Source organism: Vidua macroura, chromosome 30 (genome assembly GCF_024509145.1).
Source record: "Vidua macroura isolate BioBank_ID:100142 chromosome 30, ASM2450914v1, whole genome shotgun sequence".
NCBI classification, from domain to species: Eukaryota; Metazoa; Chordata; class Aves; order Passeriformes; family Viduidae; genus Vidua; species Vidua macroura.
This window is the reverse complement of record NC_071600.1, coordinates 2,802,667-2,825,880: the sequence shown is the minus strand read 5'-3', so window position 1 is coordinate 2,825,880 and position 23,214 is coordinate 2,802,667. Positions and strand designations below refer to the sequence as shown.

Sequence of the window (23,214 nt, the reverse complement as noted above, 5' to 3'; positions counted from 1 at the left end):
CACTTTTGGTTCCATCTTACATTGTCACCTGAAGCAGTGAGGCAATCCCTGCTCGGGGTGGGGGGTGAACACCACCCCCCTTACCCAACCTGGCTCAGGTGTAAACCCCCCACCCTGGGAAGGCCCCACACACAGGGGACAATGTCACACTTGCCCTGCCCCAGGGGAGGTCTCTGTCCCTGTCACTCCCTTGCTCTCCCCCCTTTGCTCTTTCTTTCCATCTCTCTCTCTCTACCTCACATTTCCTGTTCAATAAAATCCACTTGGGATTTGGTCTCATTAGGACGTTAACTGGGACAGAGGCACCTCTCAAAGAATTTTATTAACCAGATTGCCACATTATTAAGGTGCAGTGAGTTCAGGGTACTGTTGCCTGACCCCAAGTGTCTTTTACAACTGCATGGTTCCCTCCTTTGAGGAGGTTCTGGCTCTTTCTGGAGGAACTCTTGGAAACTTCAATGCAGCTTCCTCTGAGCAACTTTTGGGAGAATTTATAAGGAAAATGGCTGTTATGGGTGGCCAGTGTAAATAACGTATTTTGTTGTCCTTCCTTGAAAAGTTTGTTAAAATCACAGGAGGAAAAGAAGCAAATGACGCCAGTGAGACTGACAAGGAACATTCATCACATGGTGAGGAACACAAGGCTGCTAAAAGTCCTACAAAAAGCCCAGCTCGAGTAGCTAAATTCCTGAATAACTCCCCAGTTCACAGGCTTGGGCGCTTTGCCAAATGTGAGAATCATTTTTCTCTTCATCCCTGTCTCCTTTGTGGCAGCTGCACAGAGCTTTCCTTTCCTTTTAATAATCTGTATTGGGCTGAATTACCACTTTTCTTTTATTAGAACCTGCCAGCCGCTGAGTTGGAGCTGTGCAGGAACTGATGAAACTTGGAATTGCCACAGAATTGCATCTATTGTTGGTTTCTTCATGTTTGGGATTTGTTTACGTTTCCATCACAAGTGACTTGTGGAAAGAGCAAATATTCCTCAAGGCATTTTATGTAGGGTTGAGTTTGATTTCTGCCGAGTTTATTTTTTCTGGTGCCCAGGGGATGCTCGAGGGGTCTCTGTGCCTCTTGCCCTGGGGGATGCTTGGGAGGGGCTTGGATGGCTTGTCCCTGTCCCTGTCAGCCCAGGCCATTCCCCAGGGGGTCTCCATCATTCTCACTCCAGGGAATTCCTGCGGGGGTTTCCCTACCTCTCCCCCTGTGCCAGGGGAGTGCTTGAGGGAATCTCTGTCTCTCTCATCCCAGGGAGTGCTGGGGTTTAAAACAGGGTATTTTAAGGGTAAATTCAACAGGGTAGAAATCCATTTGGATTTAGGTGAAATGTGCTGTTTTGAATCATTAGTAGCTTGCCAGCATAGGTAAAATACGCTGTTTAGTCTGCTAGTTCTGCTGCACTTGTAAAATCTGCCTCAGCTGAGAAGAAAGAATGAATTTCCAGGCGGAAGAAATAAGAGAGGCCCCTTGAACTTTGAAACAAAGAGGAAAAAAATCCAAAGCTGAGTCTGCAAGAGATGAACAAAGTGAGCAGAGAGTTCTCTGTACAAGGACTGTTCTCTGTACTAGGACTAACGGGGTTCCAGAGTCCATCAGGACTCTGATCTAAACTGGAAATTCATTGGGAAGAAGTGATTTGTTGACTTTACACCCCAAAAAATCTCACCTGCTCTGTCCAGTTATTTCTTCTGGTGGCATCAAGCAGTGCTGCATGATCTTGGAGGTCTTTTCCATCTAAATAATTCCCTTCTTCACCCAGTCTAAACAACCAAAACTGGGGTGAAAATAAAGAAATTAAACTAAGGTATCTAAAGCTGCACCATTTACTGGGATTTGGGGGTGAATTTGGGGTTGGTTCAAGGCAATATTTGGTAGGATTTGGGTGTTCTGAAGCTATCAAAGCCAGGAGACATGTCCACAATCTCATAGGTGTGCTGGCAGAATGTGTCCCCCTGAGCCCACCTGTTCTCCAGGAATTCTGGTTGTCTGTCCCAGTCCCTGGTCTGGGTCTCCCCATTTGGGGTGTCCCCTGCAAAGTGCCCAAATCGCTGCTGAAGTGCCCGAGCTGGTCCTGGCTGTAAATGTTCCTGTCCACCAACCTCTCCTGGTCAGTGCCACGGGAGGTGGGAGTTTAGGGGCTCCTGGGGAGACTGGGAAAGGCTTCTGTCAATCTCGTGGGCATTTGTGGTGCTGGGAGGAGGCTTGGCAGGGTCTGTGAGGGAGGTTTGGGTACCTGACAGGGCTGTGTGGCTTGCAGAGAATTTGGGTGGGTCTTGGGGGAGATGGAAAGAGGTTTTGGTGGTTCTTGGGGTCATTTATCTTGCAGGGAGTAGTTGGGGGAGTCCTGGCTGGGAGCTGTGGGGTGGTTTGAGGAGTCCAGGGGTGGCTGTGGGGCTGAGAGGGCATTTTTAGGTGGTTGTGACTCCCCCAGACCCCCAAAGCTGCCACCAGACCCCACCCCCAAGATGCTGCCAGGGGTCAGTGGCTCCATGTTTGGGTTCATCCTCCTGGTGCTGCAGGAGAAGGTGACGGGGGGTCCCCGGGGCCGTGTGTGTCCCCCCCAGAGCGTGTGTGACACCCCCCATCCCATTGTCACCCCCTTGTCCCTCCCCACAGGGCTCCTGCCCCAGCTCCTCCTCCCCCAGAGGGAATTTGGGGAGGGGGCAGAGGGGGTGCGCAGCCCCTGCCGGGGGATGACCCCGGCCCAGCCCCTTTGTTCAGCACCAAGCTGGGCTCGGGGCCGCAGGAGGAAGAGGCCGGTGGGAAGCAGATCCTGCAGCTGGGACAGTGCTGGGGGTCAGGGCAAGGTCCTGCCCTGCACACCTGGCTCAGGTGTGACCCTGCCCCGGCAAGGGAGCGGGACATTCCCATCCCCACGGATCAGGGCTGGGAGCAGCACTTGGAGCACGGACATGGAAATACTGGGAGCGACTGGGAGCACACTGAGGGCTACTGGGAGCAACTGGCAATGACTGGGAATGATGGGTGCGTGCTGGGGGCAGCTGGGATGTACTGGGAATGAATGAGATCATCCTGGGGGCAACTGGAACCATACTGGGGCAACTGAGGTGACTGGGAATGAGCATGCTGAGGGCAACTGGGATATACTGGGAGTGTCTGGCACCATACTGCACAGGACAACACTGGGAACAGCTGGGACCATGCTGGGGGCAAGTGGGGGAAACTGGGAGTGACGTGTCTATACTGGGGGGCACTGAGGACATACTGGTAGTGACTGGGACTGCACTAGGGCTGACTGGGTGCAACTGGGATCGTACTGGGTGGAACTGGGACGACACTGAGGGGGACTGAGATCATAACGGGAGTGACCAGGAGCATGCTGAGGGCAGTTTGGACTATGTCTGGGACAACTGGGATATACTGGGAGCAACTGGAACTGCACTGAGGGTGACTCAGAGCGGCTGTGGGTAACTGGAATCATGCTGGAAGCAACTGGGAGGAAATGGGAGTGACTGGGAGCATGCTGGGGACAACTGGGATATACTGGGAGAGACTGGGAGTCACTGGGATCATACTGGGAGGGACTGGAACCACGGCAATGGCCTGGGCTGGGTGATGTGGGGCCTCAGGGAGCGCAGGGAGCACTGTGACCCTGGGGGCCCGATGGAACCAAGGGGACATTGTGACACTCTGGGCCCAGCCTGGCCGTGGGGTGTTTCAGGAGCCCCGGGGTGCCCAAGGCAGCAGAGCAGAGCCCCTGGCTCAGGGGCAGCAGCTCCCCGGGACACCCTGGGCGGGCGGGCGGAAGGGGATGCCCAGGGAGAAGAGGAAGCCAAGGCCCAGCGCCCCAAGGGCGGCACCGGCTGAGGGATGGGGCAGGAGGGAGAGGCCACTGCTGGGACGGCTCCGGGGCTGCCCAGCACTGAGCCAAGGTTCTGTGACATCACAGGGGCTGTGTGACATCACAGTGATGGCTGTGTGACATCACAGGGGCTGTGTGACATCACAGGAGCTGTGTGACATCACAGGGGCTGTGTGAGGTCACTGGGGAGGTCACTCCACCCCAGCCCCCCCTCACAGTTCCCCCAGAGGAGTCCAACGCTGCTCGTGCACAGCGGGGTCCCCTGTCCCCCCGGGTCCCCCCGCCCCCGGCGCCGCAGCCTCCCCCAGAGGATGTTCCACGAGATCGACCCCAGAGCCTGACACGGGGATGGGGGACGGGGCCGTGGGGGTGGGACAGGGGGACAGGGACCCCCCGGCAGCGTCTCCATGTCCCCCAGGGCCAGAGCCTGGGCCAGGGCTCCTTCACCCTGTTACCAACGAGGGCTTGAGAGCGCTGAAAAAATCCCAGCAAGGGTTCAGCAAAAACCAGATTTAATATTAAGCGACAGCACGGCAAAGTTCCTTGGCAAGAGTCACTCTGCTCCTGACTGGACACTTCAGGCACAGCAAGGAAACAAAGCAACAACAAAACCAAACAAAATCAAGACAATTAAACCAGAAAGGAACCGAGAACTGTCCCTGTGTGTGTGTGTGTTACACAAGGAGAGTGAGGGCGAGGATAAAAGGAATAAAGAGATAAAAGCTTAATAGATCTCAAACTTGACAGGACTTAACTCATACCTTAACCTTAACTTCTTCCTTCAACTTCACAATTCAGCAAAAGAACAGAGCTTAACAGTATTTAACCTAACTCATAACCTATGACTTTGCAATTTAACAGAGGAATAACATTGAACAATATTCAACTTAGCTTATAACTTACATTAAACATAACAACTTAGCAAAAAAACCAACTCTTAGCACCATTTAACTTAGCTTAGACCTTGTGATTTAACCTTACTTACAGGCCTGACTGGCTCAGCTGCCCAAGGCACTCAGACCCCTCAGAGAGCAGCATTTCTGCCACATTTCCCGAGCACAGGCACTCCTGTGTGCACACAGACACAAAGAGTCAGTGCAAGGCACCTGTGAGAAATTCCCCTGAGGGCAGGGAAATGCTCCCTGCGGATGCTTTGGCATCTCCCCAGCGGGGAAGGGTTGAGCCTGGAGGAGTGGGGGGATCGGCCCAGGCTCCCTCGTTGTTGGGGATCCCCCGAGTGCAGCAAATGGGAGAGTTCCTGGCTCGGAGAGGCCCCACTCAGAGGGAGTCGCTGGCCCAGGAGAGCTCCAAGGGGCTCCTTTTGGAGCGCTGTTTGTAGGGCCCCAAGAGAGGGGCTTCAGCCCCAGCAATGTTTCATCCTGGCCGCACTTGGCATCCACAGCTTTCTTTGGCAGGGTGAGAACAGGGATGTTGTGCCACTGAGGGAACAAAAACAGTTCCCAGGGCTGCTCCCAAAGCAAGCAGGAGCTGTTTGGGCAGCAGCAGTGCCTGGAGCAGACCGTGTTTGTGATGAGCTCCGGAGGAGCTGAGCCCAGGGGCTGTTGGCCAAGGCCGAGGCCCAGCGAGCAATTCTCATCTGGCAGGGCGGCCTGAGAAGGGGAGGGGGGAATGCATCAGCACAGAGCCCATGGAACCAAGGGACCACTGTGACACTGTGGGACCTTGTGAGACCAAGGGATCATTGTGACACTGTGGGGCACCATGGAACCATGGACACCATTGTGACACTGAGGGGACTCATGGAATCATGGAGACCATTGTGACCCTGGGGGTCCCCACAGAACCAAGAGGACCATTGTGATATTGTGAGGCCTCGTGAAACCGAGAGGCTTTTGTGACACTGTAGGGTGGCATGGAACTAAAGCTCCAGGGTGACACAGAGGGGCCTCGTGTTATCAATGTTCCATTGTGACACTGTGGAGCCAAAGGAGACCGAGACACCTTTGTGACACGGCAAACCCCCAGGGTCCAAAGGTCCATTGTGACATCACGGGCCTCATGGAACTGAGGAGTCACGGGACATTGTGGGGTCTGTGGAACCATGGAGATCACTGGGATACTGCAAGGTTTTCTGGAACCCAGGGGCCTTTGTGACACTGTGAAAACCCATCAAACCAAGGGTCTATTGTGACACTGCTGGACCCCATGGAACCAAGGCACCATTATGACACTGCAGAGCCCCATGGATCCAAGGGGCCATTGTGACACTGTGGGGCACCATAAAACCAAGGGAACATGGAACAGGTCTGGCTGGTTTGGCCTCCCGGGGACCACCTGACTGGTCCAGCTGACCTTGGCACGTGGAAGGTCTCTTCTCATCTGCTGCTGAAACACTGGGGCTCTGTGCTTTCCTTCCTATGGAAAAGAACTGTCCTTCTCCTGCAGGTGCCCATGGCCAAATTTTGGTACCACCACCAACATTGCCTGTTGTGACAGACTGGAGGAGATTGGTAGTTTGAAAGATTTCATGTGTGGGGAGGAAGGGGCAGGTCCAATCTTGTCCTGCCCTGGAACCCCAGCCCTGCCCTGCCCTGGAACCCCAATCCCCCCAGAGCCTCTATCCCAGCCCAGCAGTGGCTGCCAGTCCCTGGCACAGCACAGGCAATGCTCCACAGCCACCTCTGGAGCCCCAGCCCAGCTCCTGAGTGACCAAATGACCCCAAGTCCCACCTGGGGAAAGGGCCCAGGAAGACCAAGGGGTATTTAAGGCTGACCACAAGGCAAACACACATCTTGACCCTACTTCCTCTTGGAATTTCTATCTGAACACTGTTTGAATCCAGGAGTTGGTAGCTCTGTGTGTGCTTCTCTGTATCTTACTTGTCTTTTTCTCCTTCTCTCTTCTATTTCGATCCACTTGCAAAAGTTGCTTGACTTAAAATTGAACAGGCTTAGAGTTTGTGAAGTTGAATGCGCCAAGTTAATGCTTTGAGAAGTGTTTTTCTTCATTGAATGTCGCATTAAACCATTTGCCAAAGTTGCTCTGATTTTCTGAAGTTCCCAGTAAAGGCTGTTTTGTTGTTTGGAGCTCCTGAGAATCCCTTGTCGGTATTTCTGCAGTAAGTCCAACTCAGAGGACACAAAAAATTGGAATTACTTTTAAATATCTCCCTTGAATGAGTTTTTTAGTGGATGGGGGTCAGGGCTTGTGTGTCCTGCTTGGCACAGCCCAGGCAGGGCTTTCACAGCCCCATCCCACACTCCATTTCCCAGCTGGAGCTGCTGGTGCCTCTGAGTTCTGCTGCCCCAGCCCCAGGGACGCTCTCCTTGTCTGCCCATTCCCCCACGGTCTCTGGGCAGGGATGGCCTCAGTGGGGGCTGCTGACATCCTCAGCACCTTGGAGGCTGCTGCTGAATTTTACTGCTCCAGAGGCTTCTTCAGCCTTCAGCTCTTCAGTTCAGGAATTCAGTGCCCCAGGACTCATTAATGTTCAGAACACCTTAACAAGCCAAGCCTCTGGGAATAATTTGATTTACGTTTTGAAATCTTTTGTGGTTAATTAGGCAGATTTTAGAACTGTATTCATAGTGAATGTATTAAATTTACAGATAGGGAGAAAATGTTTTTTCAGGTGCTGTATAGATTTTTTTTTTTCCTGTTTATACATTAATATGTGCAATCTCCAATTGACTCTAAATCCAAGAACCTCCTCCTGCAGTTGGAATAGATATGAAAATCAAGAGCCTTCATGGCTGACAATCAATCAGACTCTGTCCCTACCCCCACCCCACCATTTCCCCCATCCAAGCCCTGGCACTCAGAGCAGCCTCGTGCAAATCTGAGCTCCCTCCTGCCCAGGCTGCACCTGCAGCTTTCAGCTCCTTGGCTCCAACTCCCACCTGCTTTCCCTGGAGAAGGAGCTGCCCGAGAGGGATGTTTATTTCTTGTCAGCCAACAAAGCCAAGGGAAGGCACAGCTCCATCCAATGCAAAAGTCATTCCTCTGCTGGCTATTAACTCCACTGTGCACAGCAGACAGTCTCAGAGCAATGGAAAACACCTTCTGTGCCCAGCACAGATCCCAAGGTGCCCCCAAACCCTCCCTGCCCCGATTCTGCCCAGATTTGCTCTTTGCACACACGAGTCACAGGCTGAAGTCAGGAACTCCCTCCATGGCCAGAGGGAGGAAAAGAGGGAAAGTGGATGAAGAGCTCTCCTGTGCAGAGCAAAGGTCCAAGTGCCCCTGCAGTGGGAACCACAACTCATCAGGGTTGTGTCCTTTGGGCTCAGGGCCTGGTGACACTCAGAGGCACAGAAAGGTTTCTTGCCAACAAACACAAGTTGAACATTGGAACAGTTTAATAACCATCCCAGCTCTTCCCTCAGCTCTCTGGGATGTCCCAGCAGCATCTGACATGTCCCCCATCCCCAAGGGATTTCTGTACAGGACCAGTTTTAGACAAAGACATGAGAAAAGGAAATTCTGTAATAGAATAAAATATAATTCATATTTATTTGAACATTGGAAGGATTGGGCCACTCCCTGACGTTCAAAGCATGAAACCAGTAGATTGAGGGACACTTGAATGACCAGAAAGCATCTGGAGGAGGAAGTCTAGGTGCAACGGGAAATATATAGATCCACCTGGTCTAAATGAAGAGATGTCCTTAGACACAGCCATTTAAAAAGGAGAGCTGAAATACCTGAAAGAAGAATGAGAGGAAATAATAAACAGGATACTAATGACACAAGTAGATGGGAAGATCAGTATTTCTTCTCCTGCATCAGTATACTTCCAGGAAATTCCTGTTCCTAGAGGGAAAACTTTGCCATTTCTTAAGAGTTCTCAAGTGACGCAGGTAATAAAAATGTGCCTGTATACTAATCAAATAAGAGGTATTAAAACCTGTGCCCCTTTCTAGGCAGACATCAGCTGTGTGGCCATGAACAGGCAGTGCCACTTGTGCCCTGAGGTGCCCAGCTGGGATTGGATCTCTCAGAGAGGAGCTGAGGGAGAGCAGAGCACCTTGCAAGCTGCAGGTCCCTGCCAGCCCCGCAGGGCTCCTGTGCCATCAACATCTGCTCTGCTCCAGGCTGAAACAGGGCCCAGCACGGTGCCGGGATCATCAGAGAGCTGAGGTGTGTGCTGGAATTCCATGCCCTCCCTATGGCGCAGCAGCCCTGCATTTCCCTGCTCCAGCCTTGGTCTCCAGCACAGCCATGGAGGCTCTTTGGGCTCCTGAGTGTTCGTGCAGCCCCCAAGGGCAGCTGAGCTCTGCCTTTGGCACAGTCAGCCCTGGCCAGCGCAGGCCACGCTCAGCAATTCCTTGTCTGTGCCCGGCCTTGCTGTCAGCCCCGGCAGCGGCTGCGTGGCCCCTTGGTGGCCCTGTGCTGGCCCAGCCATGGTGCCACAGCCCCTGTGCAGGCCCAGCCCAGGACAGGAGCATTGCGGCTGGGAACGGCCCCTGTGCCGTGGTGCCCACGGCAGCCTTGGGGCTCTGTGCCCCATGGCCTCCCTGCTGGGCAGCCTCTGCCAGCTCCTGCCCAGCCCCTGGCACCTGTGGGGCTGCACAGACAGCCCTGCCCCGGGCTCTGCCGGCCTCTGGGCCAGCAGAGAGGCCGGCCAGGGCTGGCCATGGCCGGGAACAGGCCCTGAGCCCCGCAGCAGGATGGAGCTGGGCCACAGCCAAACTCAGCCCAGGCCAAAGCTGGGCTCAGCAGCCAGGGCTGCCAAGGGCTGGGGACAGAGGCTGGCGCTGACAAATGTCCTGGGCCCCCTCCCTGCTGTGTCCATGCCCCCAAGGGCACAGAGCAGCCTCCTCTCTCGGGCACTTGCCTGTTTTCAATGCCTTGCACAGGCGCTGGCCCTGCCCCACAAGGCCTGGGCTGAGTCCTGCCCCTGCACGCTCAGCCAGGCTGAGATGGACACTGATGGTTTCTGGGCCAGGCTCTCGGAGCCCAGCCCAGCTCCCTGCAAGCTCTGCCAGCTGCCCTGAGCTCTGTGCAGCACCAAGGGCCTCTCCCCAGCACAGCCCAGCCGCCTCTGGCCCCACAGCTCTGCTCAGGCCAGGCTGCTCTGGCCACTGGCCCCACGGCCTCAGCCCCTGCCAAGGGCACAGCAGCAGCTGCAGCTCAGCCAGGACTCAGCCCCAGCCATGGCGGAAGGGGCTTGCCCAAGGCACAAGGAGGCTCCCTGGCTGCCCTGCTCCCCTCGGCCTCAGCTGCTGAGAGCTCTGCAGCCCCTGCTGCCATCCCATCTGCCCAGGCCAGCACAAGAGCCCCGGCCTTGGGGCCCTCCAGAGCTGCTCCTGCTCCAGGCCCAGGGCCCATCCCAGAGCTGGGGCAGCCACAAAGCTCTGCCCATTTCTGCTCATTGCTGCTCTGATGGGGATGGATCCTCAGCCCCTTGGAGGTTGCTGATGAATTTTCCTACTCCAGAGGCTTCTTCTTTCTTGAGCCCTTCAGTTCAGGAATTCAGTGACAAAAGCTCATAATAATTTGTTCAAAACACCTGAACAGAAACAGCCTCTGGGAATAATCGAAGTTTTCAATTCTTCTGTGGTTAATTAGCCAGATTTCAGAAGTCTATTCAAAGTGAATATACTATATTGAAGACAATGCAGAGAGAACTGTTTTGCCCTGTTTTCTTTTCCTGTTTATAGATTGATATCAGCAATGTCCAATTGATATTGACCCCCAGCACCTTCTAATACAGTCTGAATAGATATGAAAATCAAGACCCTTCATGGCTGACAATCAATAACACTTTTTCCCCACCATTTCCCTCATCCAAGCTCTGACACACCCATGGATCAGGAATGGTGTGGCCAGCAGGACCAGGGCAGTGATTCTTCCCCTGTGCTGGGCACTGGTTTGGTAGAACCTCAAGTGCTGTGTCCAGTTCTGGGCCCCCAATTTAGGAAGGACATGGAGGGGCTGGAGCATGTCCAGAGAAGGGCAACAAGTCTGGTGAGGGCTCTGGAGCACAAGTCCTGTGAGGAGCGGCTGAGGGAGCTGGGGTTGTTGATCCTGGAGAAGAGGAGGCTCAGGAGAGACCTCATCACTCTCTACAACTCCCTGACAGGAGGGTGCAGCCAGGTGAAGGTTGGGCTCTTGTCCCAAGGAACAGTGAAAGGACAAGAGGACACAGCCTTCAGCTGCACCAGGGGCTGTTTAGGCTGGACATCAGGAAATATTCTTCACACAAGGGCTGATTGGGCATTGGAATGGGCTGCCCAGGGAGGTGGGTGAGTCACCGTCTCTGGAAGTGTTTCAGCAAAGACTGGATGTGGCCTCAGTGCCATGATCTGGGTGACAAGGTGGTGCTGGGTGCCAGGTTGGACTTGATGCTCTCCAAGGTCTTTGCCAGCCTGGTTGATTCTCTGATGATTGTGACACTGCAGGGCCCTGGGCAAGCAAGGGGCCATTGTGACACTGCGGGGCCTGGTGGCACAAAGACGACCATGGTGACACTGTGTATGACATGGCACCACAGAGCCACGGGGCCACTGTGACACTGTGGGGCTGAATGGAAGCACGGAGTGCATTGTGACAGTCTGGGTCCCGGTGGAACCACAGAGGCCACTGTGACACTGCGGGGCCTTGTGGAACCAAGGGGCCATTGTGCCACTGCAGAACCAAGGAGACCCTTGGGAGAGCCTGGGGACAATGGGATCAAGGGACCATTGCTCCATGGCAAGGACTGTGGGAACTGAGGGAACAATTGTGACACTGTGGTGCCCCATGGAACCAAGGGTCCCAGGTGACACTGCAGGATCTTGTGTCACCAGGGCTCCATTGTGACACTGCAGCACCAAGGAATTCATTGTGGCACTCTGCGGCCTCACGGAACCAAGAGGCCACTGTGAGCCTGCAGGGCCTTGTGGAACCATGCAGAGCTCCGTGACAGAGCAGGACCTCGTGTCATGATGGGGCCACTGTGACACTGCAGGGCCCCATGGAACCAAGGGGCCAGTGCTGCTCCTCAGGGACTCTTGGAATGAAGGAAACAGGTTTGACACCGGGGGGACCCTTGGGACCAAGAGGCCACTGTGACACTGTGGGACCAAGGAGAGCATTGCTGCCCTGCCAGACCTCATGGAACCAAGGATCCACTGTGACACTGCAGGGCCTTGGGGGACCATGGCACCATTGTGACACTGCAGGGCCCAGGGATCCAAGGGACTTTGTGACACCAAGGGGTCCCATGGAACCAAAGGGACATTGTGACACTGGGAGGCCTCACGGTATCATGGAGATCATTGGGACTCTCTGGGGCTTCATGGAACCGTGGTGACACCAAGTTGTCTGGGAGGGTAGGAGGGCTCTGCAGAAGGCCCTGGACAGGCTGGATACAGGGCCCAAATCCAACAAGGTGAGGTTTAACAAGTCCAAGTGCCGGGTCCTGCACTTTGGCCACAACAACCCCTGCAGCGCTCCAGGCTGGGGACAGAGGGGCTGGAGAGCAGCCAGGCAGAAAGGGACCTGCAGGGACTGAGGGACAGCAGGCTGGACATGAGCCAGCCGTGTGCCCAGGTGGCCAAGAAGGCCAATGGCTCCTGGCCTGGATCAGGAATGGTGTGGCCAGCAGGAGCAGGGCAGTGATTCTTCCCCTGTGCTGGGCACTGCTTCGGCAGCACCTCGAGCCCTGTGTCCAGTTCTGCCCCCCCCAAATTTAGGGAGGACATGGAAGGGCTGGAGCGTGTCCAGAGAAGGGCAACAAGGCTGGTGAGGGGTGTGGAGCACAAGTCCAGTGAGGAGCGGCTGAGGGAGCTGGGGTTGTTGATCCTGGAGAAGAGGAGGCTCAGGGGAGACAAGGCGGTGTCAGGGCACAGGTTGGACTTGATGATCTCCAAGGACTTTTCCAGCCTTGCTGATTCTGGGATTCCCTGAAACCACCCTTGGAGCAGTTGCAGGAGGAGCCCTGGGCCTCCTCTTCAGAAGCTGCAGCAGCCCAGGTCCCTCAGCTTCTCCTCACAGCCCCAAAGCCAATCCTGTCAGTCCTGCAGAGCCTCTGCAGCTCCTCCTCCTTGCCCAGAACAGGGAGCCCCACAGGCAGACACAGCAGCCCAGATGTGCCCCCCTGGCCTGGGCTGCCTCTGGCAAGAGAGCAGCACGAGGCACTGCAGGAGCCTGCAGACAATTCCTGCAGCACTTGTGGGATGATCCTGCTCCCCAAGGGACGTTCCCATGGTGCCAAGGTAGGAACTGCAATGGGGAGTGGGGCCAGAGAGGAAAAGGCAAACAGGGATGGGCTGTGTGCAGGGCAGGGAACAGGGCTGGGCAAGAGGAAGAAATCTGGACCAGGGAAGAATAAAGAAAGCAGAGGAGAAGCAAAGGGAATGCTCAGGGCAGTTTGGGGGTGGCTGCCTGGCAGCCCTGGCTCTGAGCAACAGCGTCTGCAGTGGGACAGGAAAGTCCCAGCTGATGGGAACAAACTTTCTGGCTGAGTGCAGAGGCCAGGACAAAGCTGAGTGGTTTCCCTGGCATCCCCCAGCCCTTCCTGGCCCCAGGGGCTGATGGCATTTGTGCTGCCTCAGGTTCATGTCCCCACAGCAGCAGCACGGGGGTGCTCCCGCCTGCTGTGTGCAATGCAAACAGGGGCTCCTGAGCCAGCGCTGCCGTGTCTGTGCCTGCAAGGATGCGGCACCTGTGTGAGCTGGGGGAGAGGCCAGGGCTGCAGAGGGGGGATGTTGTTGGCAGCTCCATGAGGACGCTCTGGGATGCTGCCCTGGGCTGTGCAGCGCACTGGGGATGGATCAGCCCCTGCTCTGCTGCTCCTTCCCGTCTCCCCCAGGGCCCTTGCAGAGCACCAGCCGTGCTGTTTGCCCCCAGCCTGCCCACGGCCAGCCTGGGGCTGCTGACGGGGGTTTTCTGTGCTGAGCATTGGCCTGGCCGTGTTCTTGAGAGAGCCTGGGCAAGGAGCCTGGAGCCCCCAGGCCCTGGCCTGAGGCGTCAGCGCTGCCCCAGCAGTGCCCATGGCCTGTCCCTGCTGCAGCCCCGGCACTGCCACCCCCAGGACTGTGCCCGGCCCCGAGAGCACTCAGGCCCTGCAGCAACACCAGGGCCACCAGGGCAGCGGGGCAGGGCCACGGGAGCAGCACTGGCAACACCAAGTGCTGCTGCTGCTGCTGGGCACAGCTGCTGTGCCAGCACTGATCTGCCCCCAGCTCTGCACACAGACATTGCTGCTGCAGCTCCAGAGAAGGCAACAAAAGGGCAGCTCTGCAGAAAATGTGCTGGGAGATCCTTGAGTTCCTTTTAAGCCACCAAGAGCGCAGCCCCTCATTGACACAGTCTGTGGCAACAGGGAAGGTGGAGAGAAACAAAAGGAGAAATGGAACAAACAGTGTTATTTCTTTGTGGATAATCTGAAAAACCTAAAACAAAGGAAAAAGGACCTCCAAAATGAAACCAACAAGCAGTATCAAAAATGAGTTTTATTCAAAGTGATTTCCAGAAATTGGCAATCAGTTTAATGTTTCCGAAAGCATCCAGTCATCAGTCTCCACACTGCAGCCCTGAGCTCCTGGTTCCTCAGGCTGTAGATGAGGGGGTTCAGGGCTGGAGGCACCACCGAGTACAGAACTGATAGGGCCAGATCCAGGGATGGGGAGGACATGGAGGGGGGTTTCAGGTTAGCAAATATGACAGTGCTGGCAAACAGAGAGACCACGGCCAGGTGAGGGAGGCAGGTGGAAAAGGCTTTGTGCCGTCCCTGCTCAGAGGGGATCCTCAGCACGGCCCTGAAGATCTGCACATAGGAGAAAACAATGAACACAAAACAACCAAAAACCAAACAGGCACTAACAGCAATAAGCCCAAGTTCCCTGAGATAGGATTTGGAGCAGGAGAGCTTGAGGATCTGTGGGATATCACAGAAGAACTGGCGCAGGGCATTGCCATGGCACAGGGGCAGGGAAAATGTATTGGCCGTGTGCATGAGAGCATTGAGAAAGGCACTGGCCCAGGCAGCTGCTGCCATGTGGGCACAAGCTCTGCTGCCCAGGAGGGTCCCGTAGTGCAGGGGTTTGCAGATGGACACGTAGCGGTCGTAGCACATGATGGTCAGCAGGAAATACTCTGTTGAGATGAAGAACAGAAAGAAAAAGAGCTGTGCAGCACATGCTGTGTAGGAGATGGTGCTGGTGTCCCAGAGGGAATTGTGCATGGCTTTGGGGACAGTGGTGCAGATGGAGCCCAGGTCGCTGAGGGCCAGGTTGAGCAGGAAGAAGAACATGGGCGTGTGCAGGTGGTGGCCGCAGGCTACGGCGCTGATGATGAGGCCGTTGCCCAGGAGGGCAGCCAGGGAGATGCCCAGCAAGAGGCAGAAGTGCAGGAGCTGCAGCTGCCGCGTCTCTGCCAGTGCCAGCAGGAGGAAGTGGCTGATGGAGCTGCTGTTGGACATTTGCTGTGGCTGCACATGGCACCTGTCCATGGGGAAAGGACAGTGAGAAGTCAAGAAAGGCTGGCAGGAGCTGGTTTAAGGAATTGTTTTCCTAGCCACACATCATTCCTGACTCTCTGAGGTCAGACATCCCCAGCATTCCTGCTGCACTCAGAGTTTGCCACTGAGAGATGGGAGAGGCAAAGGATTCCCTGTGGCTGAGGGCAGGTGAGGGGCTGGATGGGCTTGTTCCCCCAGCACTGCTCTGCTCAGCCCCCTCTCCTTCCCTGAGCATCTCCCTGGGCCTGGACATTCCCTCCTGAGAGGTGCCTTGTCCCTGCCAGCGCTCACAGAGCCCATCCCACCCCGTGTGCCCTCGGCCCGGCCCTACAAAAACCTGCCTGTGTGCAGGGCCCTGGCTGGGGCAGGGTCTGTGTGCAGCTGGGCAAGGGCAGCTCAGGAGAGCCCTGCTGGGCCCTGCCAAGGTGATGCTGCTGCTGTCCAGGGCTGAGCAGTGGCTGCAGACCCTTTGGGAGACTCCCAGCAGAGAGACTGACCACCCAAAGTCACAGTTCTGGAGTCTCTGTAAATGCTCAAACATTCCTTTGAGGATCCTGTGTGTCCCTTTCAACTCAGAATGTTCTGTCATTCTGGGATTACAATTCCTGTTCTGCTTCTCTCATCCTCCTGTTGTCTATGATCAAACGAGAAGAAAAAAAAAAAAAATAAAGACCTTGCAACAGAGTTAGAACAGTAAAGTAAAAAGCAGACCTTTATTGGAAGCTTCCAGGTGTCCCAGTGGGGATGAGGCATAATCGGCTCCTGATTTCAACAATTTATAAAGGTTGATTAATTAGGATATTTAACCGGAAAATCCAATAGGAGATTCAGTTGTCCCAGTTACACACCCCTAACTCAACCCATTGGAGTAGGACCAAAGGGTTCTTTGCCCTACTTTTTGTTATCACTGTTCACATTCAAAAACCAGAATGTTCTTCTTATAGGTCCTCTTCCTGATAATAAGACTATACAATATTCCAGGAAGGTATTTTGACAGTCAACTTATTGTTCTAAAATCTAAGAAAAAGGTAAGGAAATGTACTAGAGTTAAATAAGGATTATAATTATATTAAGTATATAATAGTAGTTTAATAGAGTTAATTAGGAGTTTAATAGAGTTAGGTAAGGATTACAGTCTCATAATTATATAATGGTAATAAACAGAACTACCAATATGTGAAAAATATATGAAAAGCAAAAAACCCCAAATTTCCCATCCTTCTCCAAGCAGGAAATTGAAAACACTCTCAAGAAAGCTCCTGAGCTTTACAGCAATCCCAGGCTTGCCTTCTTTGGGAAGTGTCCTCCGGAGCTGTGCCCAGGCTGGTCTGGAGCTGGGAGCAGCCCTGCCCCAGCCAGCAGCTCTCAGCAGCAGCACCTGCCCTGCTCAGGGTGGCTCCTTCCCCCCACAGCTTCTGGCCAGCGCTGGCAGCAGCTCCCCGGGCCGGCTGAGAGCTGTCCCTGGCAGGCAGCAGAGTCCCTGGCCCAGCACAGCGCCCTGGGCTGCAGGACCCTGCTCTGCAGGACAGCCCTGGGCACCCCTGGCTGCTCTGCACAAGAGACCATCAGAGAATGTACTCACAGGGGCTGTGGGCATTGGCATGTTCCAGCTTGAGGATATCACTGCAGGAGCTGCAGCTGCATTGTCCTGCAGCCAGAGGTTCCTGTGCCAAGGGCTGGCAGTGATTCTGCCCCAGGCACTTCTCAGCACCTTCCCAGCCCTGACTGATTGAAGCTCTCTGTGCCTCTGGGCTGTGCCCGCGCTGGCTGCAGGCAGTGCCCCAGCCCTGCTGGGCTGGGAGAAGAGCTGCTCATCCAGAGAAATGTGCTTTTGAAGCTCTGCTTGCTTACCAGCATCACCCTCTGTGCCAGGAGCCCGGCCCAGCTCAGCAGCACAGACACAGCACAAGGACTTGAATGAGCCTCTGGGGCTTTGTGCTCAGGCCCTGAACATCAGGCCCTGAGAGGGAGCTGAAGAAACCTCCCCAGAACTCCAAGTCAGAATCCAACTTCAAAGTTTCTTTGACTTTTAATGGGTCCCACTGAGGGACACGAGTGAGAAAGTGTCCCCAGGCCCCAGGCAGAGCAGAGAACTGGAGGCACTGATGACAGGTGGGGACAAAGAGAAGCCAAGCCTTGGTGGCCTGGAGCACAGCAGGGTCTGTGCCACCAAGGGCTGTCAGGAGACACCTTGTCCTGAGGCCCTGGGGCCTCCTGGCACAGCCCCAGCCAGGCTGGGCACTGTCAGTCCCTTGTCCTGCCCTCAGCATCCCCCCCTAGCCCACATCCCAGTGGCCTCAAGGATCTGCTGGAAGGAGTCCCTGGGGAGCCTTGCTCAGGAATGGCCCTGGGGGCTCCACAATGCTCCCAGGCACTGCAGGTTTTTCAAAGGACTTTGGCTTTGGCTTTTGCCTTGCAGTCTCTGAGAGCTTTCTGCAATCATGGCCTCCAATTATCTGCTGTAATTAGTCCCTGGAGAGGCTTTGTCAGGAACAACACTCAGTGGGGCTCATTAATGCTTCAAGGTACTTCAGTTCTTTTAAGGTACTTGGTGTTTCCCTTTTGATACAGACTCTGTGAGAGGTTTGTGCAATCATGGCCCCAATTATCTGCTTTAACGAGTCCCTTGAGAGCTTTGTACTGACACTCAGTGGGGCTCATTAATACTTTGAGATACTCAAAGTTTTTAAGGTACTTTGGATTTTCCTTTCCACACTGAGAGGTTTTTGTGCCATTTTGAGTCTCTGAGAGGTTTTTGTGCCATCCTGGCCTCCAGTTCTCTCCTCCAAGGAGTCCATGAGGAGCCTGTGCTGGGGATGGACCTCAGTGGGACCCATTAATGCTTTGAGACACTTTGGGGTTTTCTTCTACCTTTGACTCCTGGAAAGGTTTGTGCAATCTCCTCTCAGGCCCTGAGGTTCCAGGGCTCAGCTCCAAATGCACCACGGGGCTCATTAGGATCAAGTAAGTCCTGACAAACCATGGATCTGCCTTGATTTCCCTCTGGTCTGGGGCAGTTCATCAGGAAGTTTCTGTAGTGGTTTTGGTTCACCAATTTCAGATTTCTCAGCCATTGCATTAATTAGTGTGGTGGGTTCAGTGCTGCCTAATTACCAGTGCACTCACTAGAATATACTTACTCATTTCCTGCTGTGACATAGGATTAGGAGAATGGCAAAGTGGGCTCAAAACTTTAGAAGTTTATAAAGAAAAGTTTAGAATAATAAGTAAAAGAAATAGTAATAAGCGTCAGAACAAAACTTTCAGAACACTTCCGCTCTCCATACAACCTGACAATGAAAAGAGACAAAACCTAAAATTTTCAGTCAGTTTTCCATCTCTAGAATAGTCTTTCTTCTGTTCTCTTAGGGAGAGAAGTTTTTCTTGTTAATGTTATGGAGACTTCTCCGCAAGAAAACAGTTATCTCATGGATTTTCTTTTCCACGAATAGCAGCTGCCTGGAAAAATCTGCAATCGTGAAGTCCCTTCACATTTTTTCACAGCTTTTCCCACAGCTGTGTTTAAGGGCCATGTCAGCTTATGGGGTATTGGTTTACAGATGAGCTGTTTAAGAGCAAAGGTTCTCTTCATTTATTTCTGAAATCATCTTCATCTCTGGGAACAGAGGCCTTCTTCTCTCCCTGAGGGCAAAGGTTCTCGTCACTCTTCTGTCTTTCAATGTTCAAACTTCTCATGGGATTACAGCTACTTGAATATTTCCTTCATTTAGCATGGAGGGCTTTGCTGAGCAAGTGATCTCCCTATTTTTTTCAATGTGTTATAGCGAAAAAGAGAGTCTCATGGATCAATTCCATCCTTCTCCATAGCTTTACCAGAGGATTTCAGCCCCAAGGTCAAGGCATCTCCTCATCCCTCCTATCTGGGACTCAGCTTCCTCTTCACTGACCTCGGTGACTTCACGTTGCTCCTCTGTGTGCCTGCACTTTGTCCTTTTCTCTCCCTGGAGGGAGGATGGAAGCACGGGAAGAGTCAATATCTGAGGCGGGGCCTGCAGATGGTTGCGTGAGCCCGGCCGGGCTGGGTCCTTGCGGCCGGAGCTGTTTTGCCATGGAGGTTTGTGCAGCGGCTGCGCTGGGGCTGTGTCAGGCTGGGCGGCGCTGGGGGCAGGGCCAGGATCTCAGCAGCCAGGCCAGAGCAGAGCAGCAGCACGGCCGGGGCCGATGGCTTCTCCTGGCCCTGCCCGCTGGTTGCGGGCCAAGCCCAAGGGCGGCAGAAGCTTGGCCGAGCCGGCCCGGCCCGGGGCTGCTCCTGGGGCCCGGCGGATCCTGGCTGGGCCCGGGCTGGCGGCGGGGCAGGGCTCGGCAGCGGCCAGATGTCAGCAAGCGCAGCCACGGCCCGGCCCGGCCTCGGCCCCGCGGCCTCCCCTCCCCTGCCCGGCAGCCGATGGGGCCTGGCGGGCTCCCTGGGAAGGGGCCCGGCCCCACGGCAGGAGCCGCCCGGCCCGCCCCGGCCCAGACGGGGGCTGGCCCGGCCTTGGCACCTCTGTGCTGGCCAGAAGGGAAAGAGACCCAGCCAGGCTTCTTCCTCTTTAACTTGTGTCTTCACAGAGGCGTGTGCAGTCTCCTTAGTGGTTTAACAGATTGTCAATTCTCAAAGCTAATTACTGATTGGTTTTTTTGTCAGACACGGAGGAAACGGCTAGCAGCTTCTCTCAGGACATCACTTCCGTGATGCAAAACCACCACAACAGCACAGAGCACAGAGCTCCTTTGTCCATATCTAGTGGTCATGTGCCCAAGGCCCCAAAACCCCACCTTGGGAGATCTCTGGGCCCTCTGCAAGGTGTTTTCAAATGAAAACATTCAGCTCATAGTCTAAGAAAATCACTAGAGAACAGGGCCAGCCTGACCTGTGTGTCCTGGCTACTTTTGTCTGGGAACAATCCTTGGATATATCGAATATGGGAGGCTAAATTCTTATTTTGGCCATGGTCCCTTGGCAAGAAGGCTGTTTTTTTTTCCATAGCAAGGAAGGAAGGAACAGATCCTAAGTGTTTCAGGGGCAGATGAGAGGTGACCACCAGAAGGCAAGGCCAGCCAGAGCTGTCTGGTTTTTTTTCTGAGAGATACTCTTAGAAATAGGAAAATTTGTTGCGAGGGTACCAATTTTGGCAAAGGGCATCTGGAAAGATGGACAGTTCTTTTCCATAGCATGGAAAGCTTGGAGCCTCAGTGCTCCCGGGGCTAATGAGAGGCAGCCCTTGGCATTTCAACATCAGCCAGACCTGTCAGGTGGCCCCTGGGAGGCCAAGCCAGCCAGACTTGTTCCATGTTCCCTCGGTTCCATGGGGCCCCACAGTGTCCCAATGGTCCCTTGCTCCCAGGAGGCCCTGAGGTGTCACAATGCCCCCTTGGTGACACGAGGCCCTGAAGGGTCCTCATGGTCTCCATGGTTCCATCAGGCCCCACAGAGTCAGAATGGTCTCTGGGTCCATGAAGCCCCGCTGTGTCACCATGGCCCCTTGGTTCCATGGGCTCCAGTGGTGCCACAATGATCCCCTTGGTTCCATGAGGTCCCCACAGTGTCACAGGGATCTCCATGGGAAGGAAAGAACCGAGCCCCAGTGTGGCAGGGGCAGCCACCAGAGGCCAAGGCCAGCCAGACTTGACGGTACTGGCAGATTTTGGCTGGGAACAGCCCTCGGATATAGGGAATTTTTGAGGTGGAATCCCAGTTTCAGACATGGACACCTGGAGGGGAAACACAATTCTTTTCCATGCAAAGAAAAGCACGGAACACCACTGCTTGAGGGGCAGATGAAAGGCGGCCATCAGAGGCCTAAGGCAGTATGACGTCTCTGTCCTGATAGCTTTTATCTGAAAGCAAGCCTTGGATATAGGGAATCTGGGAGGTGGGACCCCAATTTTGGCCACTTCTGCATAGATAACAAGGACGGTTCTTTTCCATAGGAAGGAAAACACTGAGCCCAAGTGTTTCAAAGACAGAACACGAGAGAGATGGGGCTCCTGGGAAGCCAAGCCAGCCAGACCTGTTTGTCCTGGCAGCTTTTGTCATGGAGGGATCTTTGGATATATGGAATTTGGGAGAAGGAATCTCAATTTTGACCACGGACACATTAAGAAGAAGGGCAGTCCTTTTCCATAGGAAGGAAAGCACCGAGCCCCGGTGTTTGGAAAGCAGGTGAGAGGCAGCCACCAAGAGGCCAAGGGCAGCCAGACCTGTCTGTCCCGGCTGATTTCACTGGGGAGCAATCCTCGGATGTACAGACTTTTGGAGGTGGAATCCCAATTTTGGCCATGGGCACCTGGTCAGGATTGGATGATTTTTTGGTGTAGGAAAGAAAAGCATGAAGTCCAAGTGTTCTGGAAGAAGATGAGAGCTGGCCACCCTTAGGCGAAGCCAGCCAACCTGTCTCTCCTGGCATCTTTCATCTAGGGGCTATCCATGGACACTGGGCATTTTGGAGGTGGAATCTCAATTTTGGCCGTGGGTGCCTGGACAGGAAGATGAGTTCTTTTCATTAGGAAGGAAAGCACAGAGCCCCAGTGTTTCAGAGGCACATGAGTGCCAGCCCTCAGGAAGCCAAGGCCAGCCAGACTTGTCAGTCCTGGCAGCTTCTGTCTGGGAGCTATCCTTGGATATAGGGAATTCTGGAGGCAGATGCCCAATTTTGGCCATGGGTGCCTGGTTGAGATGGATGTTTTTTCCTATAAGAAAGACAAGCACATGGTCCCAGTGTCTCAAAGGCAGATGAGAAGTGGCCACCAGGTGGCCAAGGCAGCCAGACCTGTTCCATGTTCCCTTGGTTTCGTGGGACCCCACAGTGTCACAATGGTCTCCTTGGTTCCATGAGGCCCTGGAGTGTCACAATGTCCCCCTTGCTTCTGCAGTGTCACAATGGCCCCGTGCTTCCATGAGGCCTTGCAATGTCACAATGGCTTTGTGGTTCCACAAAGCCCTGATGTGTCACAATGGCCCCTCGGCTCCATGCGCCCTCGCTGTGTCACAACGGCTCCTCTGTGACACTGCGGGCTCCACAAGGTCACCATGGACCCTTGGCTCCTTGGGGCCCCCGAGTTCCACAATGGTCTCCTTGATTCCATGAGGCAGCCCAGTGTCACAATGGCCCCTTAGTTCCATGAGGATCTGGAGTGTCACACAGGTTTGTGGCATTTGTCCTTGCTGCCCCTCACATCCCACTGCCCCACAAACAGCCCCGAGCCACCCGTGAGGGACAGGCCCTGCTGTGCCAGGCTGGGCTCAGGGCTTGGCCTTTCTGCTTCCCCCAGCCAGCCCAGGCCTTGCTCAGCATTGCAGTTCCCTGCTCTGAGCCTTTGGCTCCCTGCAGTCCTGGCCTCAAGGATCTGCTCTCACCAGTCCCTGGGGAGCCTTTGGCAGTGCCTGCCCTCAGTGGGACCCAGTGATGCTCCAGGGGACTTGGAGTTTTGCTTCTGACACACTGAGCAGCTTCTTCAGGCTTCTCTCAGTGCCTCAGGGGTCCTGGACTCAGTCCCTAATCCACCGTGGGAATCATCAAAATACAGAAAACCTTCAGGGACTCTTTGTCTTCCTTCAAATGTCTTCAAGTCTCCAGGGCTTGTGCAGCTGTTTGGAGTCAGTTGGGAGTTCTTGCAAGGAGGAGGATTTCAAAGTGCGCCTCATGGCAATTTTCTTTAATCAAGTGAGTATTTTTTTATTTTCCAGTTCAGAGAAGAGCTGACAGAAGCATTCCTCAGGTGATCTTGATGCTGAATGTCTCCTTAGGAGGTCTGGGCATGTAGAAGAATGAGCCCCTTGAGGGCTGACCCTGTTTGGACAAGCTGCTCCTCAGCCCCAGCCTCATCATGTCTGACATGGCCCACCTGGCACTGACATCCCTGTGCCCTGCAGCAGAACCTTGTCCCTGAGCCCTGCAGCTCCATGTCCCAGCCCATTGCACCGTGTCCCACCTGCTCTCCTCAGGGCTCTGCCTGCACACAGGCCCAGGAGAAGTTTTCCTC

General features: G+C 54.5%; 1 protein-coding gene and 2 pseudogenes across 1 annotated transcript; 1 reads left to right on the top strand and 2 right to left on the bottom strand.

Annotated features, from left to right (window-relative positions):
• The window catches only part of LOC128820667 (uncharacterized), a 2,212,279-nt pseudogene that overhangs the window by 504,817 nt on the left and 1,684,248 nt on the right, over positions 1–23,214 (bottom strand).
• The window catches only part of LOC128820669 (uncharacterized), a 1,091,286-nt pseudogene that overhangs the window by 384,224 nt on the left and 683,848 nt on the right, over positions 1–23,214 (top strand).
• LOC128820691 (olfactory receptor 14J1-like) lies at positions 13,092–15,204 on the bottom strand. The gene has a single exon (XM_054001504.1). The coding sequence runs from the start codon at positions 15,190–15,192 to the stop codon at positions 14,260–14,262; it is 933 nt and encodes a 310-aa protein (XP_053857479.1). The 5' UTR covers positions 15,193–15,204; the 3' UTR covers positions 13,092–14,259.